The sequence below is a fragment of the Bos indicus genome, chromosome 5 (assembly GCF_029378745.1).
Source record: "Bos indicus isolate NIAB-ARS_2022 breed Sahiwal x Tharparkar chromosome 5, NIAB-ARS_B.indTharparkar_mat_pri_1.0, whole genome shotgun sequence".
NCBI lineage: Eukaryota > Metazoa > Chordata > Mammalia > Artiodactyla > Bovidae > Bos > Bos indicus.
Genome location: NC_091764.1, coordinates 45,130,955 through 45,151,399, shown reverse-complemented (window position 1 = coordinate 45,151,399; position 20,445 = coordinate 45,130,955). Strand labels below are relative to the sequence as shown.

The 20,445-nt window shown below is 40.9% G+C and overlaps 1 protein-coding gene across 2 annotated transcripts; it reads left to right on the top strand.

Annotated features, from left to right (window-relative positions):
* The first annotated feature begins 2,872 nt into the window (after positions 1–2,872).
* Positions 2,873–20,106, top strand: SLC35E3 (solute carrier family 35 member E3). Of its 2 annotated transcripts, XM_019960850.2 has the most exons (5): positions 2,875–3,513; positions 4,337–4,447; positions 8,324–8,482; positions 13,472–13,554; positions 17,928–20,106. In XM_019960850.2, exons 1-5 carry the CDS (start codon positions 3,112–3,114, stop codon positions 18,112–18,114), a joined length of 942 nt encoding a protein of 313 aa, XP_019816409.1. In that variant the 5' UTR covers positions 2,875–3,111; the 3' UTR covers positions 18,115–20,106. The 2 variants fall into 2 exon arrangements, with proteins under 2 accessions (XP_070645430.1, XP_019816409.1); XM_070789329.1 differs by lacking the exon at positions 4,337–4,447 and having other exon boundaries at positions 2,873–3,513.
* Positions 20,107–20,445: the final 339 nt, after the last annotated feature.

Here is a 20,445-nt window from a genome sequence, read left to right as displayed (position 1 = left end):
CATAGAAAAGAAATGCAAAAAAGCAAAATGGCTGTCTGGGGAGGCCTTACAAATAGCTGTGAAAAGAAGAGAAGTGAAAAGCAAAGGAGAAAAGGAAAGATATAAACATCTGAATGCAGAGTTCCAAAGAATAGCAAGAAGAGATAAGAAAGCCTTCTTCAGCGATCAATGCAAAGAAATAGAGGAAAACAACAGAATTAGAAAGACTAGGGATCTCTTCAAGAAAATCAGAGATACCAAAGGAACATGTCATGCAAAGATGTGCTCGATAAAGGACAGAAATGGTATGGACCTAACAGAGGCAGAAGATATTAAGAAGAGATGGCAAGAATACACAGAAGAACTGTACAAAAAAGATCTTCATGATGCAGATAATCACGATGGTGTGATCACTGGCCTAGAGCCAGACATCCTGGAATGTGAAGTCAAGTGGGCCTTAGAAAGCATCACTATGAACAAAGCTAGTGGAGGTGATAGAATTCCAGTTGAGCTATTCCAAATTCTAAAAGATGATGCCGTGAAAGTGCTGTACTCAATATGCCAGCAAATTTGGAAAACTCAGCAGTGGCCACAGGACTGGAAAAGGTCAGTTTTCATTCCAACCCCAAAGAAAGGCAATGCCAAAAAGTGCTCAAACTACTGCACAATTGCACTCATCTCACACGCTAGTAAAGTAATGCTCAAAATTCTCCAAGCCAGGCTTCAGCAATATGTGAACCGTGAACTTCCTGGTTTTAGAAAAGACAGAGGAACCAGAGATCAAATAGCCAACATCTGCTGGATCATCGAAAAAGCAAGAGAGTTCCAGAAAAACATCTATTTCTGCTTTATTGACTATGCCAAAGCCTTTGACTGTGTGGATCACAATAAACTGTGGAAAATTCTGAAAGAGTTGGGAATACCAGACCACCTGATCTGCCTCTTGAGATATCTGTATGCAGGTCAGGAAGCAACAGTTAGAACTGGACATGGAACAACAGACTGGTTCCAAATAGGAAAAGGAGTTCGTCAAGGCTGTATATTGTCACCCTGTTTATTTAACTTATATGCAGAGTACATCATGAGAAACGCTGGACTGGAAGAAACACAAGCTGGAATCAAGATTGCCAGGAGAAATATCAATAACCTCAGATATGCAGATGATACCACCCTTATGGCAGAAAGTGAAGAGGAACTGAAAAGCCTCTTGATGAAAGTGAAAGTGGAGAGTGAAAAAGTTGGCTTAAAGCTCAACATTCAGAAAATGAAGATCATGGCATCCGGTCCCACCACTTCATGGGAAATAAATGGGGAAACAGTGGAAACAGTGTCAGACTTTATTTTTCTGGGCTCCAAAATCACTACAGATGGTGACTGCAGCCATGAAATTAAAAGATGCTTACTCCTTGGAAGGAAAGTTATGACCAACCTAGACAGCATATTCAAAAGCAGAGACATTACTTTGCCAACAAAGGTTCGTCTAGTCAAGGCTATGATTTTTTCCTGTGGTCATGTATGGATGTGAGAGTTGGACTGTGAAGAAGGCTGTGTGCTGAAGAATTGATGCTTTTGAACTGTGGTGTTGGAGAAGACTCTTGAGAGTCCCTTGGACTGCGAGGAGATCCAACCAGTCCATTCTGAAGGAGATCAGCCCTGGGATTTCTTTGGAAGGAATGATGCTAAAGCTGAAACTCCAGTACTTTGGCCACCTCATGCGAAGAGTTGACTCATTGGAAAAGACTCTGATGCTGGGAGGGATTGGGGGCAGGAGGAGAAGGGGACGACAGAGGATGAGATGGCTGGATGGCATCACTGACTCCATGGACGTGAGTGTGAGTGAACTCCGGGAGTTGGTGATGGACAGGGAGGCCTGGTGTGCTGCGATTCATGGGGTCGCAAAGAGTCGGACACGACTGAGCGACTGATCTGATCTGATCTGATTTTTAAATAAAAATAAATGAATTAAACTTTCTATTGAATAAATCAGGAGACAAAGAATGAAAAAAGTAATGTAACAAAATCAGAATTTTTGAAAAGGCCAGTAAAATAGTTACCCACAAGGCTAATCAAAGGACAATGAAAACTCAAATGCATGTTTAGAATAAACAAAGTGATATAACAACAGACGAAATAAATTGAAAATATGGTAAAACACTATGCACAGTTCTGACGAAATACATTAGAACGTTTAAGTAAAATGGACACGTTTCTAGAACAATGAAAAGCCAAACAAAAAAAAATCTGAACAGTAACTATGATGAGTATATACGTAGGTTCATCATACAGTCTACTCTTCTGTATGTTTAGATTTTATAAATAAAATGTTTAAAAATATGCTTTCAAGAAGTAATGCTTTCCCCTGTCTGATAAGGACTAAATTTGCTCAACACTGCTACTGCTAAGTCGCTTCAGTCGTGTCCGACTCTGTGCGACCCCATAGATGGCAGCCCACCAGGCTCCCCGGTCCCTGGGATTCTCCAGGCAAGAACATTGGAGTGGGTTGCCATTTCCTTCTCCAATGCATGAAAGTGAAAAGTGAAGGTGAAGTCGCTCAGTCGTGTCCGACTCTTAGCGACCCCATGGACTGCAGCCTACCAGGCTCCTCCGCCCATGGGATTTTCCAGGCAAGAATACTGGAATGGGGTCCCATTGCCTTCTCCGTGCTCAACACTAACAGTAGCTAACAAGTCGATCCAACCAACACACAGGAAATGTCCAACAAGAAAGGGGTCCCTGATTGGTATAGCCGGGTTTAGCTAACTCAGGTGGTAGGGCAAGAAGGATTCGGCTCGCCTCATCCAGAGTGCCACGCGCCTGCGCAGGTGAGGCTGCTCAGCTAACTGTTCGAGGGCGGAAGCGCGGGTGCCCTGAGCCACGTGACCACGGGTGAAAGGGGGCGGGGCGCGCGGGACGCGCTGCCGCGTAGTCGCAGACTGAATGGGCGGCGGCAGAGCATGTGTGCTTCACTGAGGTTGCTAGTCTGCTGGGACCCGAAGGTTGAATGTCTCTGCGTAGCCGGATCGTGAAGCCGGCGGCTGCGAGAACGCGGCGGCGGCGGAGGAGGGAGAGGGCAGCCGGAGACAGGCCGGGCGCCCCTTTCCGAGGCTGACGGCCTCCGGCTACGCAAGAGTCATGGCATCGCTGGCAGATCGAGTACGGGGCAACGGGCGCATCGCGGCCGGGCTCCTACTCAACCTACTGGTGTCCATCTGCATTGTGTTCCTTAACAAATGGATCTATGTCCACTACGGCTTCCCCAACATGAGCCTGACCCTGGTTCACTTCGTGGTCACTTGGCTGGGCTTGTACGTCTGCCAGAAGCTGGATATCTTTGCCCCTAAAAGTCTGCCGCCTTCCAAGCTCCTCCTCCTGGCCCTCAGCTTCTGTGGCTTTGTGGTCTTCACCAACTTATCTTTGCAGAATAACACCATAGGCACCTATCAGCTGGCCAAGGCCATGACCACGCCAGTAATCATAGTCATCCAGACCCTCTGCTACAAGAAAACCTTCTCCACCAAAATACGGCTCACGCTGGTAAGTAGCTTCAGGCGGGTGAGGTGCGCCTCTAACAACTCACCTGGACCATCTTTCTCCCCCGGGAAGTTTGCGTAACCTTGCGCCATCCTCTTTCCCATGATCGTAAAATCCACACTTGAGTCATTTGTGAACTTCACGCTTATTTGGGAAAGGTGAAAAAAAGCCATCTTGGCGCTCTGTTGGGCTTTCAGCACAGTAGACTGTACTTGTGTGAGTTTTAGTAACTACTGTTTGATGGAAATCCTTATGCTGTGATTTCTGAGTAAGAAAGAAAGCTGTATTGAGTGATGCAAATTCGTATCGGATTAAGTGGAAAATCTCAAACTGACTTTATGATAAACGTTAAGTGTCTCTCAGGATATGTTTGTGTTGACATGCTGCAGAGGTTTCATAGTCTTTACATAAAAAAAGATGGGCTAAAATAATTTTAGTACTTCATAACTTACAGAACTTAAAATCTTAATGCTTTTTTTGTTATACCCTTGTGTTTATATGTTGTTTAGACACTAGTTTTGTAGTCCACTTACTCCGATGTGCTCGCATGTGGTATTTTCATGCAAAGTGCAATGCATCGACTCATTATTTTACCCAGAATTTTAAATAAAATTAAATGTGAACAAAAATATAGAATTATTTTATTCAACTTTGAGGAAGTAGGATTAACAGTTCTTTTTTTTTTTCACATGGAAGAATATTTGTAGAGGTTCATTGTTTCCTAGTGGCATTTTTATGGTTAACCTTGTAAGACACTGTGAAAGGAATACAAATTTTATGTCTCATAAATTTAATCTGAACAGCATCTACTTCTTTTTCTTTACAGATTCCTATAACTTTAGGTGTAATCCTAAATTCTTATTACGATGTGAAGTTTAATTTCCTTGGAACGGTGTTTGCTGCTCTTGGTGTTTTAGTTACATCCCTTTATCAAGTGGTTGGTAATTTTTTTTTTCTTTATGTGCCTTTTAGCAGGTTTCATAAATTTTGAAGCTGTGCCCCAAGGTTTAGGCAATACAGTATAGAGACAATAGACTGTTGGGAAGAAAGCATAATTGCATAAATTGTCTGACTCAAGTTGAAGAGAAGAAAGGAGACAGAAATGTGGGTGTATGGTGTTCACCAAGTGTCTCCCTACCTGTCTGTAAGTGTATAATACCCACACTTCACAGTCTGAGTTTTGGGTGATGGTATAATGTTTTTGGGAAATCCTTACAAAATGAGTAATAAGACTTTTTTACTTGAGGATTGTGTTCATGGGTTTTATGGTATTTATCATTTACTCTTTAATTATGATGTTACTATGAAGGAGTAAGTACAGATCCAAAAAATTGAACAGGAAAGGAAAATTTCAGATTTTGTAAATCTTTACCTCAAAAGATATGCTGCTGTTACAGCTTATATATTCTAATGATTTGTCTCTGTCAGTATTTTATAGCAATGAGTATCTCACTTGTTGCACTAGCCTGATGCCTTGCCTGTGGGAGGCATTTACTGAAAAGTTGTTCATGGATTTATTTCCTTCATTACCATAAAATCTCAACAAGTTTTTTTTGTTTGTTTCTTATATAGTGGGGAAAAGAATAATGAATGACGAAGGGTACAGTGAAACAGTATTTTCTCTATACTGAAAACCTTGGACTGAAAATTCTGGGTATGCCTGCATGGGGAATCGGAGCCAAATGTGTGATCAATTTTACTTTGTTCACAAGCATCCACTAGTTGTAAACTAAGGCATTTTTATTATGAATGTTAGGAATTTAATAATGCAGCCTTAGCATTTTCTAGTACTGGTTAGTTCAGAAACATTGTTATATGAAAATTCTGGGGTTGAATAAGTTTCTTAGTGGCAGAGAAGCAGTTTAAATAAAAGAGAGCAGTGACATGAAAGGATGGAGCACCCACTCAGTCTTGTCACTTGGCCCCAAGATATTCTTTTACTCCAGAGAGAAATCAGAGGAAGCTCAGGTTTGTGCTTTAAGAAAACTGCATTTGGGCATACTTCAATGAGTTTAAATTTTTAATTAGATACTATTTATCTTTTTTGTTAAATGGACTTTTTGGATTCAGTATGAATTATTTGTTAGAGCAAGAAATTTTATTTGTTGAACGTTAGAGTTTCTTGTATCCTTTACGTATAACTTCAATTCAGAGTACTCATAGTACTCACTGGCCATGCCAGTATGACCATTTTTGTTCAGACAGGTTTCAAAATTGCTATAGATTGGAATCAAAGAATTCTGTATCTCTCAGGTAGATATTTGAAATGAGATTGACTAAGGAATGATTGTAGACTAGACTAAGTTATGGGCAAAGTTTTTGATTATTGGTAAATGGTAAAGTTATGGTTACAGAATAGATATATTCCCCAAAAAATTCATTTTAAGCAAAGTTGTATTTTCCTATTGTATCCTTGTATAATTTCCAAGTTATTTCTTCTCATACAACTAGGGCATTGAAAGGAATTAAGAGATGAGTTAAGAGCTGAAAGAGTTAAGATGAATTAAGAGCTGTTAGATTTAGTTGTAGAAAGATGATTGAGTCTTTCCTCCATTCAGCAGACATTTCTTCTGCTTTATACTCAGCCTTGATACAGAGATGAAAAGCAGCTATAATCCAGTATCGAAGAAATGCATGGAGAAGGCTGATCACAGGTAGTGTAGCTCAGGGTATGAGGAAAGTTCTGAGGAACACCACGGAAAGAGAGACAGTTCTGCAAGGAGGTGGTGGTGAGGTAAGGCTTTATGGGAAAGTTCAAATTGAAGAGCGCATAGGAATTTGCTTAGCAGAGTAATATAGCAGAGGTCTTTCTTTGCAATGATGTGTGAAAATACAGAGCATTTTTGGAGAAGTTGGTTCTTTTTGGTGAGACTGGACTGTAGTTGCATGGTGGAAAGACAAGGCTGAGGGGTGGGTGAGACCAGATGGCACAGTCTTGAGTATCATGTGGAGAAAGTATACCCTTTATCTTGCAGACACCAGGACTGGAGTTCAGAGAGGGCAGTAACTTGATCATTTCCTGTGTTCTAGAAACTTCTGGGGGCAGTGAAGGATGAATAAAAGGGAAGACAGGTTGACAGGCAGAGCAGTCAGAAAGTGCTCCGTGGTTTAAGGGGAAGACAGGAAGGACATGAACAAGGACAGTGGTACTGGACATGAAAAGGAAAAACAAACTCCAGACACCTTTTGGAGAAAGAAGTAGTAAGATCCAACTGAATGTGAGAGTGCAGACCCTACTGAAAATGAGTCTGATCCTTGGAGGAGATTGTATCATTAATTATTGGAGCAACACAGGAGGAGCTCATTTGGGGAAAAAAGTAATCAGCTTAATCTTAAATAAGCTCCTGCAGATGATCTAAGTGAAATGATCAGTAAGCTGTTAAAGGAGTGACTTAAAGGATGCTCAAGGAAGAAGGTCAGAGCTCTAGGTGTCAGTGGATAGGAAAAGGTAAGTTGGGGAGGTAAGAGGAAAGCCAGACCTCTCCCTTACAGATAGTAGGGAAGGAAGAGGTAAGTGAGAAAGCAGCACAAACCAGAGATCAAGTTCTTCCAAGAGCAGTTGCAGGTTCTGCAGAGGGCTCCAGCTGGAAGGGGGATGAGGGCAGTCCATCAGTGTGGCCGCTGGAGGTGAAGGTGCCCTGTTGGGGGGCAGTTTCATGAGAAGGGTGACAAGCAGAAGCCAGGCTGCGCTGCAGTGAGGGCAAGCAGAGGCCTGAGAGTCACCGCCATTCCAGCTGGGCCTGCTACCTCGTGTCAGACACGCAACTGCCCATAGAGGCTGCTAGGCCACGCAGGGCTGTGCGTACACCCTCTGCATTCATTTTCGCTCACTGTGGTGTCCCAAGCAAAAGAATCAACTCTTTGTCCTTCATGTTCACAGCAGACTCTTATTAAGGCTGGCAGGATAATGCTTCACATTTCCGGCTCTTCTATTTTTGTCTTGGTGAATGTCTATAGACTTAGCATTTATGTAACAGGATACCCGGACCTACAGGAAAAAGAATTATGTAGGAGCAGTTATTCAAAAAAGCCTGGCTGTTCTTGCCAGGTCTTATATTCAGACAGTCCTATCAAACTTTCTTTAAACCTCTTTTTCAGTTATATTTCTGAAGCATTTTGAGAACTGAAAGGGTTTGAGGCTGTGGAGTGTCTGTTCTAAGGATAGCCTTTTTAGGGGTTGTGATTATCTATAGTTTATTAGGGGGGATTTTTCACAGAAAAGTCAGCCATAGAGAGGGAGGTTCCTTCTACTCTGCCACTGATTGAGTTTTCTGAAGTTAACGAAAAGCCCTCACATACCTTTCTGACCACACACGTTGGTGGCCACCTGGGATAAATGAGGTTTCTGTTCGTCTCCAGTTAAGAGTCCGCCCTGCCTCCCAGTCTTCATTTTGGGGGCCATTTTTAGAAAGAAATGAAGTCTGACAGTGCATCTGTATTCCTGCTTATCCTGCTTATGAAGATTAGCCTGCTTATTCCTGCTTATAAATATCCATTCATGCCTAATTTTCCCAAGATCTCTGATACCTATGCATTGATTTTCCATATTTACTAGGATCTGGAGGGAAGAGAGAATTTCTTTTCCTCCTTTAATAGTAAGAAAATCAATGATCAGACATGGAATATAGAAAACTCCTTTTATGCAAGGAACTTACAAGATATACATATATATTATTGATCTTTGATATCTTAGGCATTTCCTCTTCCCTGAGCCCTGCTCCTCATTCCTGTGTTTGTGGCCAAAGTTGCATCTTTTCTTTGTTGAGTACCATTTTTTTTTTTTGCCTAACTTGTTCTCTCTCCTGAATTTCAGTGGGTAGGAGCCAAACAGCATGAATTGCAAGTAAACTCAATGCAGCTGCTGTACTACCAGGCCCCAATGTCATCTGCCATGTTGCTGGTCGCTGTGCCCTTCTTTGAGCCAGTGTTCGCAGAAGGAGGAATATTTGGTCCCTGGTCAGTCTCTGCTTTGGTAAGTTCTAATTGGGTGGGTGTCTAAGAAACAAGACAGTAATAATTATTAATGCAATTTTTAGTTTTCAGAGTGCTAGCTCAGATCCATTCTCACATTTAATCTTTATAATCACACTTTAAGGGAGGCAAGGTAAGATTTTTTTTTTTTTAATTTAATTTTATTATGTATTTAGTAGTGATTCTGGGGCTGTTCAGGGTCTTTGTTGATGCGCAGGCTTTTCTCTAGCTGTGATAGGCAGGGGCTAATCTCTAGCTGCGGTGCGCGGGCTTCTCATTGCGGTGGCTTCTCTTCTTGTGGAGGTGGGCTCTGGGGCGGGCGGCTTCAGTAGTTGCGGCCTGTGGGCTCAGTAGCTGGGGCTCCTGGTCTCTAGAACACAGGCTCAGTAGCTGTGCATGGGCTTGGTTGCTCCGAGTCATGTGGGATCTTCCCAGACCAAGGATTGAACCTGTTCTTGCACATTGGCAGGCGGATTCTTTACTACTGAGCCACCAGGGAAGCCCAAAGATGATTCTTTAGATGAAGACACTGAGGCAGAGAAAGGTTAAGGGACTTGCTTAGGGTGCAACAGCTAGTCAGTGGTAAAAACCAGGACTAGAATTCAGGTCTTCTGATGCCTGGTCACTATGCTGAGCATGCCTATTTGTCGTCCAGTCGCTTAGTTGTGTCTGACTCTTTGCGACCCCATGGACTGCAGCACACCAGGCTTCCCTGTCCTTCACTATCTCCTGGAGCTTGCTCAAACTCATATCCTTGTCAGTGATGCCATCCAACCATTTCATCCTGTCGCCCCTTTCTCCTCCTGCCTTCAATCTTTCCCAGCATCATGTCGGCCCTTCACATCATCTGGTGGCCAAAGTATTGAAGCTTTAGCTTCAGCATCAATCCTTCCAATGAATATTCAGGGTCGATGACCTTTAGGATTGACTGGTTTGATTTCCTTTTTGGCCAAGGGACTCTCAAGAGTCTTCTCCAGCACCACAGTTTGAAAGCACCAGTTCTTCAGTGCTCAGCCTTCTTTATGGTCCAGCTCTCATATCCGTTCATGACTGTTGGAAAAACCATATTGGCTTTTCCACTATGGCTGCAGTCACCTTCCACAGTGATGCCAGGCTATATAGCCCACAAATATTTTGGGCATTTATTGTTTTATAATTAAAATATAGCTTTGTTGATTTTATTGTGATAATATCACAATAAAAAGTAGTTTATATTGTATATATTGTTGAACATACATAAAATTATAAAGTGAAAGTCCCCGTGAATCCTGCCACACTAGGATAATCACCTTTACCGCTTTGGTAATGATCATTTCATGGATCTTTTTGAATCCACAGATACATGCATGTGTGTGTATATTTAATTTCATATATATATAACCATATTACTTATGCTGTTTTTATTCTGGGTTCCTTTTCCCCAGCCCCACTACCCAGACACACTTCATCATCCCATTACCCCACTCCTTCTCCTTGAAGTAAGTCATGTTAACACTCTAGTGTTTGTTCTTGCATATTTTTCTCTGTGCTGTATATACCCTCATATAAACACATAAACATGCCCAAGCATACATACACATATGTATACGTAAATTATACACTTGTTTCTTTTACAAAAGTGGGATCATATTACACAGATTTTCTTTTTTTTAGAAATTCAAGCAAGGATTTTTTGGGATCCTGCTGTGTTAGCAGGGACTTATGATTTTCTATATCTTGCTTTTCGCACTTAACAATGTCTCATAAAAATATCTTCACATCATTCTCTTGATGGCTGTATAATAGTTGCAGTTCTTAACTACCATAAACAATATTGCATAAACAGCCTTGTACATGTGGCCTTATGAACTGGGACTTTTTATTCTGTGAAATAGAGTCTTAGAATGGAATTGCCAGATCAAAGGGGTCTGTACTTTGGGGACATTGTTTTAATAAAGTTAGAAAGTATAGTCCCCCTACTTAGGAAAGGAACTTCTGCTTCCCATACATTTAATGCAGGGCATGGGCATGTCTGTTTTGTTGGTGGTGGTAATTTATCAAACCACTGTAGTTTGGGCACCTTATACTAGGAGGGGAGAGGCTTTATGTGACTGGTCCTCTGACATTTAAAAATGAGGACCTCAGCAGAAAGACCATAAATAAAGGTCAAAGAAACAAGAGCACAGCAGTCTGAGACCACTGAATAAGGGAGAATCACCTTCATTTCTTCTTGTCTCTAGAGGGCATCATTGTCTCAAAGTGTAATTGTGTTTTTAATGATGTGAAGGTCATCAAGAAATAGGCTTGTGACATACTGTAAACTCTGTAAAATTAACAGTGATACATTCCTAGAAACAATTTTTAAAATCTTTAAGGGGCAAATTTCTTTTAGTTAAAAATTTAGTGATCCTCACTGTTGTTTAAAATACGAAAGTAAGGTATTACTGTTTCTAATTAAAAGATTGCAAATCCAACTCCCCTGGTCTAGTTACAACTGTACTGATTTAAAAACTGAGAAAACCCATATGGGACAGAAAGAGTCTTCAAATATGACATGTTTTCTTTGGAATTTAAACTCCGTAATAATTCAAATTGTAACTAATATTTTCTCTGAATTCTATTTCAGCAGTAGATAATGGCTTTATAACCTTTTTTAAATTTTTTATTTTATATTGGCGTATAGTTGATTAACAGTGTTATGTTGTTTTCAGGTATATAACAGAGTGATTCAATATACATGTATCTGTTGTTTTTCAAATTCTTTTCCCAATTAGTTGTTATAGAATATTAAGCAGAATTCTCTGCGCTCTACAGTAAATCCCTGTTGGCTGTCCATCTTCAGTAAAGCAGTGGGTACATGTCCATCCCAAACTCCCTCGCTGTCCCTCCTCCCCACCCTTCACCCCAGTAACCATGAGTTTGTTCTCTAAGTCTGTGAGTCTGTTTCTGTTTTATACAAAAGTTCATTTGTATCTTTTTTTTTTTTTAAGATTCCACATATCAGCGATATCATATGATATTTCTCTTTCTCTGACTTGTTTTCTGACTTTTAAAATGAAATTGCGGGATATGTGTGGACAGCATGTCCTGCGTGTCTACAGTGGGACAGCCCACTGTCTCCCATCCTCAGCCAAGCAGGTTTACTCATGTCCCATGCACACACCTCGGCTTTCATTCCTCTGCTTTGACCCATACTGTTTCCTGCCCCTGTTATTTCTTTTTCTAATCTAAACATGCATTGAAATCCAAAGATTTTTCTTGCTATTCCAGCCCAAAAGGACATTTCCTGTCTAGAGAAGCCTATATAACCTATTGCCTGTTTGCCTATTAATGAGGTTAGAGCTCAAGACTAATTTTCTCTTCTTGCCTGAGCTGTGCGTCTTGTATCGCACTGTTGTTTAGTTGCTCAGTTGTGTCTGACTCTTTCTGACACCATGGACTGTCCGTGGGAATTTTCAGGCAAGAATACTGGAGCGTGTTGTCATTTCCTTCTCCGGGACTCTTCCTGATCCAGGGATCGAACCCACATCTCGTGCAAGCCTCCTGCATTGCAGGCAGATTCTTTACTGCTGAGCCACTGGGGAAGCTTCATTTGGTTAAGAGGTAGCAGAGCAGAGCCAGTTAGGAGCAGAGACTCCAGAAGCAGACTGCCCTGAGTTTAGATCTTGGCCCTTCCACTTACTAACTGTGTGTCTTAGGCAAGTTACTTGACCTCTTTGTGCTGTTTTCTTGTCTGTAAAAAGGGAAAATATTTTATTCTCTCATGGCTGTTTGCAACAATTAAATGAATTAGTACATGTAATATATTTAGAACAATTCTTGTTGCTTAGTCAGCACTATGTAAATATAAGCTGTGATTATGTTATAAAGATTTTTATGATGTCCTTGAGTGGTTTCTGAAATCTTTGAGGGCAAGAACCCATTGTGTTCCTTATGAGGCCTGGCCTAGTTTTGTGGATATCGAATGAATGCCTACTGATTCAATTTAAATAAGAGTAAAATGAGCAATTCAAAGGAAAAAAGGTGTGAAAGGATATATGCCAATGTATTAACTGCGCTGAGTGGTTGGGATTATAAGAATTCCTTATGAGTTCTCTTCACAGGGAAAAGTACTTTTTCCTATATGTTTAATTTTGTGTATGTGTGGATGGTAGATGTTCTCTATTCTTGCTGTGGTAACCATTCCATAATGGTTGGTTGGTTTATGGTTTAGTTGCTCAGTCATGTCCAACAGTTGCAACCCCATGGACTGTAACCAGCCAGGCTTCTCTGTCCATGGATTCTCCAGGCAAGAATACTGGAGTGGGTTGCCATTTTCTTCTCCAGGGTATCTTTCCCACCCAGGAATCGAACATGGGTCTCTTGCATGGCAGGCAGATTCTTTACTGACTGAGCTACAAGGGAATCCTATTTTGTAATGTGTGTAGGTCAAGTCATGATGCTGTACACCTGAAACTTACACAGTGTTGTGTGTCAATTGCATCTTGGTAAAAGTAAAAGGAAAAAAATTCCTTATGTTCTTTTTGTTCATCTTTATTTTCTAATTTTTCCATAATGAATAATATTACTTTTATAATAAGAAATTATTACAAAATAATTTTTCACTGGATAGATAAGAAAAACTAACCTGGAAATTTATATTCAGAGTCAGCATATTGTTGAAGAATTTTCCATTGGATTCTGTAGACAAAATTACAGTTTCAAATACTACTCATTCTGCTTTTTTACCCTCAGTTCTTGCTTTCTCCAAACTTGATTATCTCTTTTAAAAAATCTTATTTTGGGAAACTCCCTGGCAGTCCAGTGATTTGGACTCCACGCTTCCACTGCAGGGGGTTCCAGTTTTGGTGCCCTGATCGGGGAACTAGGATCCCACAAGGCACTGCGGTGCGGCCGAAAAAAAGTCTTGTTTTTAATGATTGATAGAAGTTCCTGATGAAGTATATTTTCACTTGATGATTGTAATGATTGCAGCTGCTTTTCATTAATGATTCTTTTGGTTTATTTGTAGCTGATGGTCCTGCTCTCTGGAGTAATAGCTTTCATGGTGAACTTGTCGATTTATTGGATCATTGGGAACACTTCACCAGTCACGTATCCTTTTCCTAACAATTCACAAATGTATAGTCTTTTATATTCTCCAAAACTCTGTCACATTGATTTCTTTATTTGAGTCTCACACTTACTATTGCATGGCCTAAATTGAGTAGATTGGGTTATTTTTAGTCTTTATGGAGATTTAACAAACTGTGAACTGGGGAGATGGGTTAGCTTTCTGTATCATAAATGCTTTTGAATTTTCTTAAGTGAGCTTTTCCCATATCAGAATTAATGCAGAGCACCACTCCTTGTACATAAACATTTGTTGAGTGAATACTGAGGTAATACTTAGGTTTCCCATCACTTTTCAGTTATTGATAGTTTGATAATAATACAAAGGAGTGGTTAATCTAAGTAACAGTAATTTCAGACTAGTCACTCTGACTTGTGAGTTTATTTTTGTACTTGTCTGGCTGGGTGTGCCTGCTTTTCTCAATATTACTTCATATCAAGAAGTAAAGTCATGACTTGAAGATCTTAATCAAACTCAGCTGCCCATTTTTAGCATTTCATCTGTAATGAGTGAACACTGAGCTGTCCACAAAGTATAAAAGCAGCATATTTGACGGCTATCAATAAATAACAACAGTTCTAATAGTAATAATTAAAGAAAAAAAACAAAAGCAACACTTAACTAAATGTTTCTTCTGTGCCAGGCACTGTTTGAAACACCTTCTGTGTATTAACATTTAGTTTTTATAGCAGCTCAATGAAGTAAATTATGTCTTTGTTCTGCAGAAGAGGAAGTGGAGGTGCAGAGGGGTTGAATAACTCACTTGGAGTCACCCGCCGAGAAGTGTGGTGTCCAGGTTTGAACTTGGGTGGTCTAGCCAGGACTTGTGCTGCCAGATCAAGGCATCCAAGTATGTGCCCTAAGAACATCCATTCATTCATTCAACAAATATTAACTAAACGCCCACTGTAAACCATTTCTTGACTTAGTAAATATTCACATACTGAGTATCTACTGTATGTCAGGCACTGAAGATACAGTGGTGAACCGAAGAGACAAAAATCTCTGCTCTCACAGGCTTAAGTTCTGGGCAGAAAGGCTATAAATAAGAAACGAAATGTGCATATGCAGTGTTAGATAGTGTAAAGTGATAAGGAGAAAAAGATGAAGCAGGGAAGGGGTTGTGAAATATTGGGGACAGGGTGAAGTTTTATGGAAGGTAGACAGGAAGGCCTCAGCAAAACAGATACTTTTGAGTAAAGACCTGAAGGAAGTGAGGTTGCTCCACGCAGAGTGGGATGGATAGCATTGCCAGGCAGAGGGAACAGCAGGTGAGAGACTGGAAGGAACAAGAAACCTGTGTGGCTGGAGCAGGGGGAACACAGGGTAGCTTTAGGAGAACCCAGAGTAATAGGGGGTCAAACTGAGCAGAGCTTTTACATGAGATGTGAAGCCGTTGAGCAGGGACAGGACACGATTTTATGTCTGTTTTAGTAGGATCCCTCTGGGCTATTGTGTTGAGAACAGGCAAGGCAAGGATTTTCAACCTCAGTGCTACTGACCTTTTGATCCAGACAGTTCTTTGTTGCAGAGGCCTGTCCTGTCCATTGGAGGATGTTTAGCAGCATTTCTGGCCTCCACTCACCAGATACCAGTAGGACCCTTTTCCCCAATTATGAAAACCAAAAACATCCTTGCCCAGGTGACAGAATCACTCCCAGTTGAGAACTACTGCATTGAAAGGGGCAAGAGACGAAGGGAAGCCATCTGCTGCTGCTGCAGTATGCTAATTTAGAAACTACACTGGTTTGGTACCAGGAGAGTCACAGTGGATGCAGTGAGAAGTGATTGGACTCTGGATATATTTCCAAATAGAGCCAGCGGGTTTTGCAGGCAGATTGGATGTGGAGAATGAGAGAGGAAAGAAGGTTGACTCACCCAGCTTTGAGCCTGAGCCCCTGGTGGAGTACAGTTGCTGTGGACTGAAATAGGACAGCCCGAAGGAGGTGTGGAAGTGGGGAGGAAGACCAGGTGCTCAGTTTGGGGTGAAACAAGTCTGAGAGTTCCAGATCGAGGTCTTGGCTGGAGGTATTCTGGAGAGAGTTGGTGGTGTATAGACGTGGTTTGAAGCAGTGAGTCTGGCTGACATTACTAAGCACACAGGAAGAGGAAAAAATGGTGTCTAAAGACCAAGTCCTGGGTCACTTCAGTGTTTAGAGTTTGCAGAGATGACAGGAGCCAGGCGGAAGGGGCAGTGAAGGAGCAGTCGAGGTGGGAGGAAGGAGGAGAGGGTGTAGAAACCAAGTGAGGAGGAGGGGAGTCAGCTGTGTCCAAGGCTGCTGCCAGGTCAGGTTCAGGTAATTGAGGAAGGGGCTTGGTGAGGTGGAGGCACTGATGATTTTGACAAGAACTTCAGAGTGTCCATGTAGAAGCCGACTGGAAGAAAGTGCAGAATTAGAGGAGTTGGAGATGTTGAATATAGCTTGCTCCTGTTTGTTTGTTTGTTTTTTCCCCTAATTTACAAAAGGATTCACTGAAGAATTTCTTTAAATTTGCCTTTCCTCTCATATAATTATCTTTAACAGACCTTGACCACTTAAAAGAAAGGCTGAGGAGTAAGGAAATGCTGACATGTGGGAGCCAGTGCACTTGAAGATGGCTCATAATTGAAAATGAAGCCTATTTTATTATGGTTATAATTAACATTCTTGAGAAGGTCCTCTGTCCCACAGGAAAAGTACTGCTGTTGAGGCAGGCAAGCACAGGTACCCTGGTGACCTGACCTGTGCTCTCCTGCCCAGGCAGAACTTCCTGGTTGCCTAGTTGGGCTCCGAACAGAGGAGGGAACCAGGACTTTGAGGTTGGACAGGTCCAGGCATGTAGCTGCAGCTCTGCTGCTGCCTCAGCGAGTTGTGGGAGATCTCTGGTCCCACTCTCATCATTTATGAAATGGGGGTCATGGTACCTACATGATTAGGTTGCTGTAAGTGTCTGAGAGAATATGTGTCCAGCACCTGGCCAGTGTTTATTAGGTGTAAGTACCACTGTTAATGGGCTTCTCTGGTAGCTCAGCTGGTGTAGAATCCACCTGCAATGCAGGAGACCCCGGTTCAATTCCTGGATTGGGAAGTTCCCCTGGAGAAGGGATAGGCTACCCACTCCAGTATTCTTGGGCATCCCTGGTGACTCAGACAGTAAAGAATCTGCCCACAATGTGGGAGACCAGAGTTCAGTCCCTGGGTTTGGAAGATCCCTTGGAGGAGGGCATGGCAACCCATTTTTGCCTGGAGAATCCCCATGGATGGAGGAGCCTGGCAGGCTATAGTCCATAGGGTGACAAAGAATCAGACACGACTGAGCGACTAAGCGCAGCACAACACTGCTCTAAATAGCTCACATACAGGGACCTTACTGGGTGCTCGAAGCCTTGCGTATATTAGCTTAGTTAATCCTCACAATGACACCGGGACAGAGTGGTAGCTCTTTCTAGTATTATTAGGAAGAGTACATGGGTACGTATCAGACATCTGAAATATAATAAAGTACTAATTCATATAGAAAAAACGATTTAAAATTCAGTAAGAATAATTTGTAAAGGTACCAGTTGTGTCTTTAGTTAGCCTTTTAAATAAACAGTGATTTGGAACTGCCTTAATCCAGCAGCAAGTTACAGGCACTAAATTCAACTCAAACATGGACTTTAGAGTTAAATAGACCCATCTATGTTTGACCTCTGGCCCTGCCACTTACTAATTCTGTGATCTAAGTTACTTAAAATCCTCGAGCCTCCACTGTTGTAAACGAGAAGAGTGATTGCAGTGAAGGGAAATACGATGCTTAAATATTATAAAACGGTGTTAGATATGCGCCTGGCACAGTGCCTGGCATGTCACAACAAGTGCTCATGCTAGTCCCTCCCCTGTCCCCGATTCCCTCCTAAGCTTAAGCACACTGGCTGCGTTGCCCTTGAGTCAGCCCTCTGGCGCCTTACACGTTTCATCTCACTTGCCAAGGGAAGTTTAGAAATGGCTCCATAAAACAGCATCACAAATTGCTCTACAAAAGAGCTTCTCTGTACCTTGTTCTGAATCCCTTTCCCAACTTTGTATTGCAGCCCCTTCTCTCTTCTTTGGGGAGGTCAGCAGGGAGAGTTGAAGGAGTCTCCTGTCACTGATTAATTACTAAAAGCTACCCGAAGAAACTAGGATTCACCCAGGACTTCACTGAAGTTCCTGTTCTTTAGACTTGGGAGCTGCTCTTCAGTCTGTGTTTCATGTACTTCTCTCCAGCCATTGGAAGCCTTTGCTTAGTGTGTGTGTGTGTGTGTGTGTGTGTGTGTGTGTGTGTGTGTGAGGAGAGAGAATACAAAACATCTAGCTTGTTATTCTTTTTTATCCTTATCTATAAACCTCAGCTATAACATGTTTGGACACTTCAAGTTCTGCATTACTTTATTTGGAGGATATGTTTTATTCAAGGATCCATTGTCAATTAATCAGGGTCTTGGCATGTTATGTACATTATTTGGCATTCTTGCCTATACCCATTTTAAACTCAGTGAACAAGAAGGAAGTAAGAGTAAATTGGTGCAACGGCCTTAATTAGGTTTTTGTAGAGAAAAAGTCACCTGAAGACAACAGAAAAAGTATTAGGTGGGCAAGTTACTTTCAAAGAAGAAATGAAAATTATGTTGCAAAATTCATTAAATGATCGTTTACAAAAAGTCATGCAAAGGAAATTTTATTCATAAATATGACTTACTTGGGAATTTTCTGGTGGTCCGGTGGTTGAGATGCCATACTTCTGCTGCCAAGGGTGCAGGCTCAATCCCTGGTCAGGGAGCTAAGATCCCGCAAGCTGTGTGGCATGACCAAAAAACAATAATAATAAAATTAATTAAAAAGTAAAATAAATATAACTTTCTCTTTTAGAGTACCTTTTAAGAAAAACTTTATCCTCTAAAGCATGGCTCATGCTTCCTTTCAAAGGTTATTCTATGAAGTATATAGAATGGTTTGGTTATATCAAATGAAGTACATGAAATTAAAGTTTTATAATGGTGACAAAGAAATTCAGATCACTGTACCACAAATGTGTAATGGCTTTTAAGGAAAGACACATAGGATTCCTCGACTTGCTCATAGGTGGTCCCCAATGTGAGTTCTGTTATAATTGAAGCCAAAGTATTCAAGTCAGAATTTAAGGCTAGCGTTTCTATTTTAGTTGTTTTAGTATAACTTCTTGCTTTTTTCATTTACAGAAATGACATATGATTGTTAGAAAGCAAAGTGCAGTAAAGGAGATCATAAAGCAAAAACCAGTTCTAAAAGTATTACTCCTCTAGTAGAAAGTGGATGTAAGAAGTTAATGTTATCAAAAAAACTACAGTTTCTATGGGTGTTCTCTTGGTGAGCTCTCAAAACTATACATTAAGTTCAAAAATAAAAGAGCTCCATGTTTAAATAAAGAAAAGACTACAGGAGAAGCTGAGCAGGTTTCTTCTTATCCTGGTGACTGTTCTCCTGGCTTCTTTGAGCAATTCATGTTGATAATTGCTTAAGACTACCTCCCAGCCATCACTCCCCTACGCCCACATGTGAGGTATCTGTGGAGCGCTCTTTGACACTGAAGGGTTTGGAGTGAATTGTGTCAGCCTTTCTAAGTGGGCTAAGGAAAATTCTTGAGCAGCAAGTCAAGGTAGATGTTATCAGAGATTAAGCAGAAACTTGGTGAAGATATGAGGAAAGATTTGAAAGAGAAGTAGAGAAATAGTCAATATTTAACAAGTTCCATGAATTTTTTAAAAGGGATAATTAAATAAATTCTAGGGGAAATACATGATTTTACTTAAGAATATAATACTGTCACATATTAAACTGCCAAATCTATTACTGGCTTCCCACTCTTGACATTTGAGAATTCAAAGCAGTTGTTGATAACCTCTCACAATAAATTGACTGAGCCAGATAATCCCTCTTATAATATTTCTTTTTCTAAATGTTATTTAGAAACTTCAAGTGAGAAAAAGAGCTCTTTGGAGGATGAAATGTCACATGTATAAAATACACCTTTTAGGACCATTTTTTTTCCCTGGCCTATTTGAAATGCGAAGCCCCACTGAAAATCGATTTTGACAATTTCAATGGATCAGTCAATCTGTTGTGTGATTTTTATGTGTGGTGTTCTGTTATTGTTTTAAATAATTTTGGTTCTTCTCAGTTTCCAAAGATACATTTTATTGTGCTAAGAAATACAAAGTGATTTGTCTTGCTGGATGAGCTTCAGGAGTTATGTCTGTCTAAGGAATATTCTCTGTGTTTTAAACGAACATATAATTGTTTACCAAAAGCTGGAGAAAAGTACTTCAGTATTTCAGAGGATCATTTGACTTCTGTGCACTAACAGCTGAGTCGATTTGTGCCATTTACAGATTCTTCTTAACTGTAAATACAACTTGGCGGGTTATAATAAATGTTGGGGGAGAGTTGTAATAAATGACTGATGTCGATAGGAATTCAAGGAAGGCTGGAGCAGGATAGCGTGGGGTGGGGTGGTTATGGATCTATAAGTGAATAAAGTATATACTATTGGAACTAGAGTCTGATAAACATTTTTTGCCCTGAAGACCGTCTTCCTTTGAAAAGGAAATTCCTGGGGGGAAAATGTACCAGATGATGAGGACCAACCGTGGAGACAAACCAGTAGTAATTCTGTGCTATGGAAGAAAACATGCTGGCTGTCCTTTTGTTAAGGATATAATTACACTTGGTTTTTTTGTTGTATATTAGATGACTGTACTGCAGTTTTTACCTGTTATAAATAAAGAGAACTTGATGTTTTTATTTTCAAGTTGCATGTTAGAACCAGTAGAGGAAGGATGGCATCTATGTGTATGCAGGAGTGATGCTGGCCTGTCCAGCTCCCGAATTTGC

Excerpts from the sequence above, each read along its gene's own strand:
- SLC35E3 (XM_019960850.2), top strand. The coding sequence starts at position 3,112 with ATGGCATCGCTGGCAGATCGAGTACGGGGCAACGGGCGCATCGCGGCC. Across the intron at positions 4,448-8,323 it reads TTACATCCCTTTATCAAGTG|TGGGTAGGAGCCAAACAGCA; the intron begins GTTGGTAATTTT and ends CCTGAATTTCAG. Across the intron at positions 13,555-17,927 it reads GGGAACACTTCACCAGTCAC|CTATAACATGTTTGGACACT; the intron begins GTATCCTTTTCC and ends TATAAACCTCAG.